Below are 13991 nucleotides of genomic sequence, written 5' to 3' on the forward strand. Positions count from 1 at the left end.
CATATCAGACTCTCACCACCTACTGTAACACATATGTCTCCCGTGGATTTCTACTCCCTAAGTGCATCACTTTGCATTTTTTCGCATTGAATTTTAATTGCCAAACATTTGCCAAAAATAAAAGCCATAATGGAATTTCAGATTCTAGAATCAATGTATTATACATCCTCTTTCTACCAAAATTCATCCGTCATCTTCATTTTATAGTATGGAATGGTGATGGATGCCTGAATTTGGCCTGACAAAAGATGTCCATATGCACCGCTGGAATATCACTCTGTCCTCACAGCGTCAAACGTTGAATGACTGCTTAAATATCATCTGGAGTTCCAAGTAATATTCTACTCCCTCTTCAAGATCTCTTAGTAATAATTCAGGTGGACAATCAAGTTGTCATGTTTGATGTCAGTAGATGAGGAGGAATGGCTTCCCTTTGCTTATATAGGAATGCAGCAAGAAATTGGAACTTTGCAATCCGTTGTATACAAATTCATATACTGCTTACAACCTGGGTGATCAGAACCAAATAGTCAATAGGTACAGCATAGCTCTTCAGCCCCATGAATGGTCTCTGGATCATCAGACTCTATAAGATGTGGAGAGGAGCAGAATGATGTCTTATTATCCTCAAACAGGATGACTCTCTTATTAACCTCAAACACCACCTTCTGTCACTCTCTAGAGGGACGCAGCACAAAAAAAAGCACAAAAGGGCCTCAAGAACTGGAGCAATGGTACAATGTTTAATAAAGGACCCGACACTGGCCGTGTTTCGGTTCCCAACCGTGCCTGCCTCGGGTCTGACAAAAAGCAAACAAAAATAAACATGGCATATATAGAGAATCATTATACATACAAGCAACATATATATTCAAATCATAAAAAATGTGTTAGACCATATCCCAAATACAAACACATTTTAATTTTTTTTTTTAAATGTGGAATATTTCTAGAGTGTGATCATTGAACGTATAGCTATTGTGCAAACCAAAAGCTACAGATGGAGAGAAAGAGAAAAGTTCATGCACACCATATCCAAGTGTTCATTTAAAAGAAAAATGTTTTGTGTGTATTTAAAAGAGAAACATTTTCTATTTCAGGTTTATATGTTTATCAATGGTTATTTCTTTAGTGCAATAATCCATGAATCCAGAGTGATAAAATATGTCCATTTTGTTATTATAAATGCATATGGGTCAATCCAAGGAAACAAGAAATAAAACAGTGATGAAATCAAGTTTCATCACCTTACCTAACTGCAATAGGTCTTGGTAGGCTGCACAGAACATCAAAAACAAAAAAATATATATGATGATGAGATCTCTTGTTTGGATTTTAATATCGTAAGGCTAAAGAAACGCGACTTGACTACAAGATGGGCGTACCCATTTTTGCTGACTCTTTTTCGGCCATATTTAATTATTCACAACATGACAGATATCCAGATATACTTTAATTGGATTAAAAAATATTACTATTCTCGTAACTCAAGGATATATTATGAAGTCCAACGTTGAAATTTTCTTAAAAAGTATAAATGCCTGACTTTTATACTGACAGAGATGTCCAGATTGAAGAGTGTTAAAATCGTGAAATGTTCACTTAAAAATGTTTTGCTTGTTCTTCGTTTGTTAAACAGAGTGCTGCAAAAACATTTAAAATATGTAGCGTTACTACTTTACAGCTGAAGAATATTAAAACGCAACCTTTTAATTTTGAAAATATATGTACGATTCAAATTGATTAAAAATATAGAACTAATATGTGCCGTTCAAGCCTTAGTTACTCACTTGTCAAGCTGATTGTACCAAAATCCTTACAAACGATGTCACCGATACTACTTTCGAGCTGAAAAAAATAGAACGATGCCTTTCAATTTTGAAAATATCTGTGCAATTCAAGTAAATTAAAAATATAAATAAAGACCTAATATGCGCAGTTCAAAACTTAGTTACTCACTTGTCAAGCTGACTGTACCAAATTCCTTGCAATCAATATTTGAAGATATATGTTGCTTGTATGTGTAATGATTCTATATATATGTCATGTTTATTTTTGTTTGTTTTTTGTCAGACCCCTGAGACAGATGTGGTTGGGCGCCGAAACACGGCCCGTGTCGGGTCCTTTATTAAAGATTGTACCATTGCTCCAGTTCTTGAGACCCTTTTGTGCTTTTTTTTTTTGCGCTGCTTGACTGAGTGTACTTTTGAACCCTCTCTTTGATTACTCTCTACAGGGAAACACTTTCTCCCTGCAACTTATTTCAATACCACTCCCATGGGCTAGGCTTCCTCCCACTTAGGGACATTCTGCCCAGTGGCAGGGTCCTCTCTCTCCCCCGGGCCTCTGGAGAAATCTGTTACTGCTGTGTTAGTAATACCCATATCATGGGGTATTACATGTACATGATACTTTTCCAGCACCATGACATCATTGGTCATCTTATACTGAAGGTTCGTTAATGACAAATTCCATCTTTCTGGCCTAGAATCTTACATCAGGGTTTGAGTGCTGTAGCAATGACTATCATTAATTGTAGCCTTTCCCAAGGCTATGTTCCATCATTATGGAAGCACATGACCATTCGCCCTCTTTTGATGAGTTTTTCATCTAATCCATTTGATGTTAATAGTTACCGGCCTATTTCTAATCTCTTTTATGTTTTTAAGCTTGCAGAAAAAATAGTTTTCCAACAACTTTACAGCATTTTACTCTGGCTCATGTTCTCCATCCTAGACAAGCAGGCCTTTTGTGCTGGTCACATTACAGAAACCATTATTGTGTCCCTTGTGAGTGATCTTCATTCTTCCTTTGAACAAGACAAAGTGGGGTGGAGGAGGTAGCCTAATGTTAGTGCAGTGGGCTGTGATTCTGGCGACTTGGGTTAAATTCCCACTGCAGCTCCTTGTGACCTTGGACAATTCTCTTAACCCTCCATTGCCCTAGATACATCAACTTAGATTGTGAGCCCTCTAGGGACAGAGAAACTACCTGCATGTAATGTGTACAGCACTGTGTACGTCTAGTAGCACTATAGAAATGATCATTAGTAGTAGTAAAGTAGCTTTGGTAGTGTCTTGTATCCTCTTGGCCGCATTTGATCTAGTTGATCACCACTTTGCTTATATGCAACAGTCTTACAGTACTGTTCTCAAATGGTTCTCTTTTCTAGATAGATGGTAGAACCTTCTCTGTTATGATGACTACTACTACTACTTCTGTATCTACGGTCTCCTGTGGGGTCCCACAGGGTTCCATTTTGGCCCCACTATTCAATATCTTTTCAGCCCTCTTGATACAGTTATATAAGCTACTGGTATTGGCACATTTATTATGCTGATGACATTTCCTGATTTTATGTACTGTTTCTCTCTGTCCAGATACAATCCTTTACAGTCTTGTCTTGATCTAGTATATCCTTGGCTTGTTAACAATCATCTGTTTTTTAATCGCTTCCAAAACTATAGCCTCTTGGCTTACTGGCAGATTACCTTGTCCATCCCCCTGTCCAACATTAGATGAAAAACCAATTACTTTTGTAAATCAGTTTTAAATATCTGGGATTTTTTTGATCAAAAATTATCTCTTGATATGCAGATCGCTCATACTGTTTGTAAGTCATTCTATGCTCTGCCTCAATTCAGAACAGTTGTACTGTTCTTGAATGATACATCGAAGCAGAGCTTCCTCTTAGTAGCCTTTTGTCTAGACTATTGTAATGCAGCCTATTCTGTTCTTCCGTCTTGTTTAATCAAGTGTTTACAATCAGTACAGAACGCACTGTCTTGATTCTTTGCAGTTCTTCAAAGTTTGACTGTATTACTCCTAAACTTGCTGAGCAACATTGATCAGCAATACAATTTTGTATTCAGTTTAAGGTATTAACACTTACTCATAAAGTCTTATATACTGGCACACCCTGCTATCTTTCTTCACATCTTATACCTCATACACCTACATAAGGGTTGCAAGCCCTTCACAATGGCCGTCTTTGTCCCTCCTGTAAAGGCTGCTCAGTATGAATCTACAAGGCAATCTGCTTTTTTTCCCCCCTCATACCATAAGGGAACTCATTTCCCAGGGATCTCCATATTGAGCCCTCATATATTAAGTTTAGAACAGCATTGAGAACATATTTTTATAATATGGCTTACTCAGGTTTTGGTGATCCCGCCTCTTGTCTTGGATACTCTCCCTTGTGTTATCTTCATAAGAAATACTGGCATTTGATTAATTTTCTTTGTTTATTGACAGATCAAAAAAAGCACTAAGGGCCATTCAAGCTTGGGATAGTATAGAGCAGTGTTTCCCAAGTCCAGTCCTGGAGTACCGCTTGCCAGTCAGGTTTTCAGGATATCCACAATGAATATGCATAAACTGCCTCCATTATATGCAAATCTTTCACGCATATTCATTGTGGATATCCGGAAAACCTGACTGGCACGGGGTACTCCAGGACCGGGTTAAATGGTCAGTATTCTCAATGGAGAAGGGTAATTAGTGTGGTTCCCCATGGGTCTGTGATGAGACCGCTGCTTTATAATATATTTATAAATGACCTAGAGATGGGAGTAACTAGTGAGGTAATTAAAATTTGCTGATGACACAAAGTTATTCAAAGTCGTTAAATTGCTGGATGAATTGTGAAAATTACAAGAGGACCTTACGAGACTGGGAGACTCGCATCTAAATGGCAGATGACGTTTAATGCGAACAAATGCAAAATGATGCATTGTGGGAAAGAGGAACCCGAATTATAGCTACGTCATGCAAGGCTCCACGTTAGGAGTCACAGACCAAGAAAGGGATCTAGGTGTCGTCGTTGATGATACGTTGAAACCTTCTGCTCAGTGTGCTGTTGCGGCTAAGAAAGCAAATAGAATGTTAGGTATTATTATGGAAGGAATGGAAAACAAAAATGAGGACATTATAATGCCTTTGTATCAGTCTATGGTGCGACCGCACCTCAAATATGGTGTTCAATTGTGGTCGCCGCACCTCAAAAAAAGATATAGTGGAATTAGAAAAGGTGCAGAGAAGGGCGACGAAAATGATAAAGGGGATGGGACGACTTCCCTATGAGGAAAGGCTGAAGCGTGGAGAAAAGGCAACTGAGGGGAGATATGATAGATGTCTATAAAATAATGAGTGGAGTTGAACGGGTAGATGTGAAGCGTCTGTTTACGTTTTCCAAAAATACTAGGACGAGGGGACATGTGATGAAGCTACAATGTAGTAAATTTAAATCGAATCGGAGAACGGTGTTCTTCACTCAACGTGTAATTAAACTCTGGAATTCGTTGCCACAGAATGTGGTAAAGGCGCTTAGCTTAGCGGTGTTTAAAAAAAGGTTTGGACGTCTTCCTAAAGGAAAAGTCCATAGACCATTATTGAATGGACTTGGGGAAAATCACACTGTTTCTGGGATAGGCAGTATAAATGTTTGTACTTTTTCAGGATCTTGCCAGTATTTGTGGACCTGGATTGGCCACTGTTGGAAAACAGGATGCTGGGCTTGATGGACCTTTGGTCTGTCCCAGTATGGCAATACTTATGTACTTATGTACTTCTCCTTTTTAAATGCTGATGCCAGTAGCCTGGTTCCACCCTAGTTAAGGTGGAACCCATCATTCCGGAAGAGGCTCCCCCTTCTCCATTATGTTGCCCAGTTCCTAACAAATCTAAAATCCTCCTTCCTACACCATCACCTCATCCACACATTTGAGACTCCGGTGCTACTGCCTGTCTCTTGGGTTCTGCGTGTGGAATGGGGAGCACTTCTGAAAATGCCACACTAGAGGTTCTGGATTTGAGCTTTCCTACCTAAGAGCCTTATTTTGGCTTCTAGAACCTCCCTCCCACCATTTTCCTAACGTTGGTACCATATGTACCACAGTCAGCTGGTTTCTTCCCCAGCACTATCTAAAATCTATCTAGGTGACGTGTGAGGTCCACCATCTTTGCACCAGGCAAGCAGGTGACCAGGTGATCCTCACGCCCACCAGCCACCCAACTATCTACATACATAATAATCAGGTCACCAACTACAACAGCCATCCTAACCCTTCCCTTCTGGGCAGTAGACCTGCGGGCACATTCGTGGTACTAGAGGATATTGCAACCCCTGGTGGGTTGGTCTTGGCTACAGGATTACGGGGTGATGGTCTTCTTTTAGGAGACCTCCCTCCTCCAAGACTGCACAGGGGTCTAGCCAACTGAGGTGGGACTTCTTTACAACGTCTCTGTAAGCCTCCTCTATGTACCACCTCTCTGTCTTCCTTAGCTCCTCCAAGTCTACTACTTTGGCCTCAAGAGAACAGACTTGTTCTCTGAGAGCTTGGGAGTTTATCTCAGCATCGAGCACACACATATAACCTCTCACCAGCTGTGAGATATCACACACATGTGAATAACTCAGCTGCAAAACACTGGATAGCACCCTATGTCGATGCTGACACAGACATTGATGCTTTGGACCTGGCTCAAAAATCTTTTCTCTCTGTGCCTTTCTGGTCACTGTGTTCTCTTCTTCATAGTGAATACGTTTTGCAGGATGTGATCAGGCCCCAAACACTGTACTTGCCAGATATGGTCCAGTTACACCAAGTGGTGGCACTTAAAGCCACTGGGAACCTTAGATGACATGAAAAGAAAAACAGCTGTGGCTAAATCAAATGACTCAATGGTACCAGAAAAGGGAAAACCCCAACTGGAGCTGAAGCCTAAACGCAGCCTAGCAGGTGTGGTAGAAACAAAGAAAACTTAGAAAAAAGGCTAAAATAATATACAGGGAAGGATAGAATAAGGTAAACCCCCGAAAGAGATATTAAAAAAGAGAAAGAGGAAGGCACAAAAAGACCAACCAAACCAGCTGTGAGGATTGGATAACTACACGTCCTCTCCTCAACTAGGGAAAAAAAGGTATTTCCTAAGGTGTTATATCTAGTAATAATAAACTTGGTAAACCTGGTAAATTGTGTTGCAACAGTAATGCATGTTATTTGCCCCGTAACATGCATTAAATGGTAATAACATATGTTATGATAATTCACATTCCAGCTTATAATCGAACGAGAAAAACGCCCAAGTTCCGACCTAAATCGGAGATGGGCGTTTATCTCACAAAAACGAATAACGCGATATAATCAAAAGCCGAATTTGGGACGCTTTCAACTGCCTCCGTCGCGGATGCGGACAAAGTTGACGGGGGCGTGTCGAAGGCGTGTCGAAGGCGGAACTGGGGCGTGGTTATCGGGCGAACAGAGATGGGCGCCCTTTATCGCCGATAATGGAAGAAAATATGCGATTTTAGCGAGAATTTAGGGCACTTTTCCTGGAACCCTGTTTTTCCACGAATAAGGCCCCAAAAAGTGCCCTAAATGACCAGATACCACTGGAGGGAATCGGGAATGACCTCCCCTGACTTCCCCAGTGGTCACAAACCCCCTCCCAGCACAAAATATGAACGTTTCACAACTTTTATTTCACCCTCAAATGTCATACCCACCTCCCTGGCAGCAGTATGCAGGTTACTGGAGCACTTATTAGGGGGTGCAGTGGACTTCAGGCAGGTGGACCCAGGCCCATCCCCCCCTACCTGTTACAATTGTGCTGCTTAATGCGTTAGTCGTCCAACCCCCCCAAACCCACTGTACCCACATGTAGGTGCCCCCCTTCACCCCTTAGGGCTATAGTAATGGTGTAGACTTGTGGGCAGTGGGTTTTGAGGGGGATTTGGGAGGCTCAACACACAAGGGAAGGGTGCTATGCACCTGGGAGCTCTTTTACCTTTTGTTTTGTTTTGTAAAAGTGCCCCCTAGGGTGCCCGGTTGGTGTTCTGGCATGTGAGGGGGACTAGTGCACTACGAATCATGGCCCCTCCCACGAACAAATGCCTTGGATGTATTTGTTTTTGAGCTGGGCGCTTTCATTTTCCATTATCACTGAATAACAAAAACGCCCAGCTCACAAAGTAGCGAATAACATATGGGCGTCTATTTTTTTCGAAAATACGGTTGGCTCCGCCCCTTCACGGACCCGTTCTCGGAGATAAACGCCCATGGAGATAGGCGTTTTCGTTCGATTATGCCCCTCATTGTGTCCACAAGATACTTAATTAAGAGATGGAAAATAGCATGCAAAGCACCTTATTATTATGTAAATTGAATAACACAGCTTGCAGTAAACTCCACAAGCTGTGTTATCCCTTGAAAAATAAAGCTAACTTAAAGCTAATGTTACTTTTCCAGCCTGCGAACATCGAACATGTTGCCCAATGCTTCTGGGCCACATCTTAAAGGGGCTGAACGTTACAAAATATTATCTTCCCCTTCCTCCCCAAAGATTCCCCATTCTCCTGTAGGCACCCCAGAGCCTAAAAGTCTCTGTTGTCTAGTGGTTCTTTGGCAGGAGTGTTCCCCAGTTGCTCCTGTCCCTGCTGATGCTGAGTTCAAATTGGCACCAGTGACCACTGTAGTCTTGTAGTACTACCCTGGTGCTGGCAAGGACAACTTGGGATCGCTCCTGTCCTGGCACCCCTAGACCCATGGATTTGAACAGGTAGGTCCAGGGGGTTCTTTTGGGGAGATTGGGAGGCGATGCTCTTAAAGGGGCTATGATTGGGAGAGGGGTCATTGGGATGGAGGAAGTGTTGGAGTGGGCTTTAGAAGGTGGGATTGTGTTTGGTAGGGTCAGGGGAGGCTTTGAAAGAATGGGAGAAGATTCATTGTAATGCCTGGCCACTTTAAGATGGAGTTTGGGAGCATCTGGCCACAGATTAGCAACCCAATGATTTCACACTGTATGAATAGCAGCTTGTGAGGTTGATAACAAGCTACATTATTCATGCACCACAGGAGTCACTAACCTGCATTACTGAGATGACACTGATTAGTGACTACTGCAACTTGGAAAACTTGTTAAACTTCACACTCGCTCAGCAACTGGTCCAGCTTGAGGTTAACAAAAAGGAGACGATAAACTAAGTTGTGTTAAAAAAACCTAGCTTTACCTCGCCTTAATAAAGCAATCTCCTGTTTGTTATTTCTTAGCTTGTAATTTTTTTTTCAAGGGAATTCTATTATGTTCTGAAATAATAAAATCAAAATTGATCATTGATAATTGGATTCTAGCTGTAGGAATCCAGCTGAACACCTATTATGAAGTATGGTCTTAGTTTTCAGTGCTGTTCCAATATTTTATAGGTGATGTGGAACAGCATTATTCCTCTTCCTAAACTACAGTAGGTTTGATTTAGTTGGATTCCATTTTAACTGATAGTATGCAAGCCATTCGGCTCTACCCTGAAGTCAGGCATTCAGTTTTTTCACAGCCTTGGTCTTTTCCCCCTGTTAGTATGACATATCAGCAAAGAGATGACAGGCCACATTATTGTTTGAATCATGTTTATAATGGTGCACTTATACAGATTAAACAATGAAAGGAATAGCACCGAGCCCCAATCCAGAACACTTGTTAGCCTATATGACAGAATAAATCTTGTTTGTAATAACTGACCTGGCATCATTATAGCACTGGTCCCTTAATTCAAGTGCTGCAGAAGATGATCGTGAACCTCTATGCCAAAAGCTGTAGACAAGTTCAGCAACACAAGAAGAGTGTCGCTGCCTCTGGCTTCTCTTTTGAGGGGAATTTGAATAAGATTTGGAGGCTGACGGAAGTCTCTAAATTGCTGTCAGTAACAAATTTTTTTATGATCTTGGTAGTTGCAACAGCAGAGCAGTTTGCACAGTGACTGGAACCAGAAGGACATTAGGATTGCTTGCAATGTGGAACTCTAAACTTTGCTAAAGAAAAATGCCTGAAAAATGGAAACCCCCACTTACCAGAACTATAACAGATTGTAATGTCTGAAATTGTAGAAAACAGTGCCAATCATAATACTGTTAGCAGCTGGAGTTTTCCTTTTCTTAGTTGATCCATTGGAACACACTCTGTATGCCTGAAAGCTTCTGTGGCACTAAGTTTGTGCAGGAGATATTTTGTCTCATTGAAATAAAAATATATTTTTTCATTAGATTTTTTCATGCTTATAGTAACATCTCTAGGACCCAGCTGTAAATAAAATATTTGGTTCAGTCAACAAATTGGAGGGATAGAAGTAAGAATATTGAGTTAGTTTTTGTTTTGTTTTGAAATCAGTACTATTATGAGCCACTTAGATCAAATATATTTTTGAATTCCATTTCCATGTATATATTCTAAAGAGAATTGAGATTCATTTGGTCTTTTAAATATTAAGAGATCATCACTTATCTTATCTCCTCATCAGAAACAGTCACTGTGTATGCCTTGTTTCCATATCAAATATTTTGTTTTGCATTTATACCAAGTCTACTTTTTCTTTGTCCTCTATATAGGTAGTAGTCCTTTGGACAGCCCACGGAATTTTTCTCCTAATGCTCCTGCTCACTTTTCTTTTGTTCCTGCCCGGAGGTGAGTCATAACATAGTCTTAGTTTTGAATGACATAGGGAAGATGTCCCAAGTATTGCATGCATTTTGCTTCTGAAAGCAGTTCCTTTGTTTAATACTTTGGAATGGATGAAGCCCAAGGCATGGCAGGTAGATGTGTAGGTATTAACATATGCATAGAGAGGTTAATTTTATAACAGGTCGCCAAGGTAAGAAGTCCAAGGAGGTTCCTATTTGAGCTTATTTTATAAAGACAACATAGATACCTATATGTCTTAATGAAATAACCTCACAAAACCTGCAGCAGTAGTGGGAAAATGCACCCATGTACATTTGCTCCTGCTTGGAAGTTATTGTAAATATACTTACATAGTTTGTGCCCAAACTCCTTTCCCTGGGGTTGCATAAAAGTAGGTGTGAACATTTCCCATGCCTATTCGCTATATATATAGCCTCTGGGGTAATTTTACAAAACCCCTTACCCAAGGGTAAAACAGGGTTTACCCACACATAAAAGATAAGTTTACAAAATTAACCCCAGAATGCGTTTTAATTTGTTTATAGATCTTTCTCTAAAGACCTTGGTTGTTTACTGAAGATCCAATTAAATTTTTTTGTCAATGGCTGTGTCCTCTAGAGACAGTGTTAAGTGATTAAAAAATGCTGAATTATCCAGTTTAGGTGATTCGTCCTTTTTAGCACAAATTCCCACTGTAATAGGCATTCTTCTGTTGTACATTTTTCTCAGTGCTTTTTCTGTAGGAAAAAAGGTGCGGGTACTCATTGTGGGCGGAGTCACCACATATGACCCCACCCTTATAGCCTCACCCACGTTAGCCACACCCCTTATACCAGCCATAGGGCATGTAAAAAGACATCATTGAAAATATTATACTAGTATAGGAGAAAAAAATAATGTGATTTTTTTTTCATTATAAATAATTTCTGTAAGCTGTTACAGCTCCAGTCCGAGGGATTGGAGAATGGCGGAAGTGGTCCCTCTTCACAAAAGTGGTGATAGGGAAGAAACTGGAAACTACAGGCCGGTAAGCCTCACTTCTATTATTGGAAAAGTAATGGAAGCGATGCTGAAGGAAAGGATAGTGAATTTCCTGGAAGAAAATGAGCTGCAAGATCCGAGACAACATGGTTTTACCCAAGGGAAATCGTGCCAAATGAATCTCATTGAATTCTTTGATTGGGTGACTGGAGAATTGAACCATGGACATGCTATAGACGTAATCTACTTAGATTTCAGTAAGGCTTTTGACACGGTTCCCCACAGGAGGCTCTTAAATAAACTGGATGGGCTGAAGATGGGACCCAAAGTGGTGAACTGGATTAGGAACTGGTTGACGGACCGGCGCCAGAGGGTGGTGGTGAATGAAGTTCGCTCGGAGGAGGGAAAGGTGAGTAGTGGAGTGCCTCAGGGATCGGTGCTGGGGCCGATTCTGTTCAATATATTTGTGAGTGACATTGCCGAAGGGTTAGAAGGTAAAGTTTGCCTATTTGCGGATGATACTAAGATTTGTAACAGAGTGGACACCCCGGAGGGAGTGGAAAAACATGAAAAAGGATCTGAAAAAAGCTAGAAGAATGGTCTAAGGTTTGGCAATTAAAATTCAATGCGAGGAAATGCAAAGTGATGCCTTAGGGAGTAGAAAACCACGGGAGGCGTATGTGTTAGGCGGGGAGAGTCTGCTAGGTACGGACGGGGAGAGGGATCTTGGGGTGATAGTATCTGAGGATCTGAAGGCGACGAAACAGTGTGACAAGGCGGTGGCCATAGCTAGAAGGTTGCTAGGCTGTATAGGGAGAGGCGTGACCAGCAGAAGAAAAGAGGTGTTGATGCCCCTGTACAAGTTGTTCTCCGAGGACAAGCAGGCTGCTTGTTCTCACTGAGGGTTGACGTCCTCGGCAGCCCCTCCATCGGAAAGTTTACTAGCAAAGGCCTTTGCTAGTCCTTGCGCACCCATGCGCACCGCGCATGCGCGGCCGTCTTCCCGCCCGAAACCGGCTCGAGCCGGCCAGTCTTCTTTCGTCCGCGCTCGGTACGGTCGTGTTACGCCGTTCGTGCCCCAGAGAGTCGACCATCCGCGCGTCCTGTTCGACGTGTTTTTTCCTTGTTTTTCTTTTAAAAAGTTCGGGAAGCGCTCCGGAAGTGTTCCGGAAGACCCTTTCGGGTTTTTCTGCCCTTCCCGTATTTTCAGACAGCTTTTGCCCCGTAAGTTTTCTTTCGTTGTCGGGGTAGGCCTAGTTTGGCCTCGGTCGAGATTTTTCTCCCTTTAAATTTTGGTGCTTCAATTTCGCCATTTCGGCCTTTGATTTCGCCGGCGTGATTTTTCCGCCCATGACATCGAAGCCTTCCAGCGGCTTCAAGAAGTGCACCCAGTGCGCCCGGGTAATCTCGCTCACTGATAGGCACTCTGCGTGTCTTCAGTGTCTAGGGGGCCCAGCACCGCCCTCAGAACTGCAGACTGTGTTCCCTGTTACAAAGGCGGACTCAGGTAGCGAGATTAGCCCAGTGGAACGTTTTGTTCTCGGGCTCTTCGTCGACATCGGCACCGGAGGCATCGAGTGCATCGACGTCGTCAGCGTCCGGACCATCTTCCTTGGCTGCCGCTCCATCGACTGCATCGAGGCATCGGACCTCTGCATCGGCGCCGAGGCATCGGGCGACTGCATCGACGTCGGTGGTACCGAGACTATCGTCTGCTGATGTCGTCGGACGGAGGTGCATCGTCAGGAGTGCAGGTGAGGGCTGTCCATTCCCCTGCTGGTGGCGGTGAGCCTTCGGGTGGGTCTCCTCCTACCCTGAGGGCTCCTGCGGTACAGCCCCCCCCGGGATCGACCCTCTTCGGTCTCGGCCCCGAGGAAGTGACGGATGGATTCTACGTCCTCCTCGTCGGGGAGCTCCGGTGACATGCTTCGGAAGAAGTCGAAGAAGCATCGACACCGGTCTCCTCCCCGTGTCGGCACCGAGAGCTCTGGGTCGCCGAGGGATTCGGCACCCAGCAGGCATCGGCACCGAGAGGACCGCTCACCCTCTGTTCAGGAGGTGTCGATGCGCTCCACTCTGGACAGCCCGGAACAGCCTCCTCGCCCGGAACAGGTTCTGACGTCGACGCCTGCATCGACCTCTCAGCCTTTTTCTGCAGCCACTCTGAACGAGAGCCTCTGGGCCGTCCTCCCAGAGATTCTGGGAGAGCTTTGCGCCCTACCCCTCCGGTACCGGCGGTGCTTGCGCCTCCGGTACCGTCGAGCGTGGCGCCGGCTGGTCCATCGCCCAGGTTGAGGTCCCCGACGTCGGTACGCGGCTGCAGGACGCTTGCGGTGCCGACCGCGGCCACCTCCCAGGAAGGCTCCCCGACTACGTCGGCGGAGGAAGCTTCGCCGATGCGGGCGAGGGAGTCTACCTCTCGACGCCCCCATCGTGGACGTGGCTCCACGGAGTCGAGCCGGGCGAGGTTGCAGACACAGGTCCGTGAACTTGTGTCTGACACCGAGGGTTGAGGCCTCGTGGAGGACGAAAGAAGACCCCAGATATTTCTCTGACGA

General features: G+C 43.4%; 1 protein-coding gene across 1 annotated transcript in view; it reads left to right on the forward strand.

Annotated features, from left to right (window-relative positions):
• MAST2 (microtubule associated serine/threonine kinase 2) overlaps positions 1–13991 on the forward strand; it is a 624140-nt gene that overhangs the window by 293495 nt on the left and 316654 nt on the right. Inside the window, exon 6 of the mRNA XM_030208366.1 lies at positions 10380–10455. Coding sequence (XP_030064226.1) covers positions 10380–10455 — 76 coding nt within the window. The remainder of the gene's footprint in view (positions 1–10379; positions 10456–13991) is intronic.

Source organism: Microcaecilia unicolor, chromosome 6 (genome assembly GCF_901765095.1).
Source record: "Microcaecilia unicolor chromosome 6, aMicUni1.1, whole genome shotgun sequence".
Lineage (NCBI taxonomy): Eukaryota > Metazoa > Chordata > Amphibia > Gymnophiona > Siphonopidae > Microcaecilia > Microcaecilia unicolor.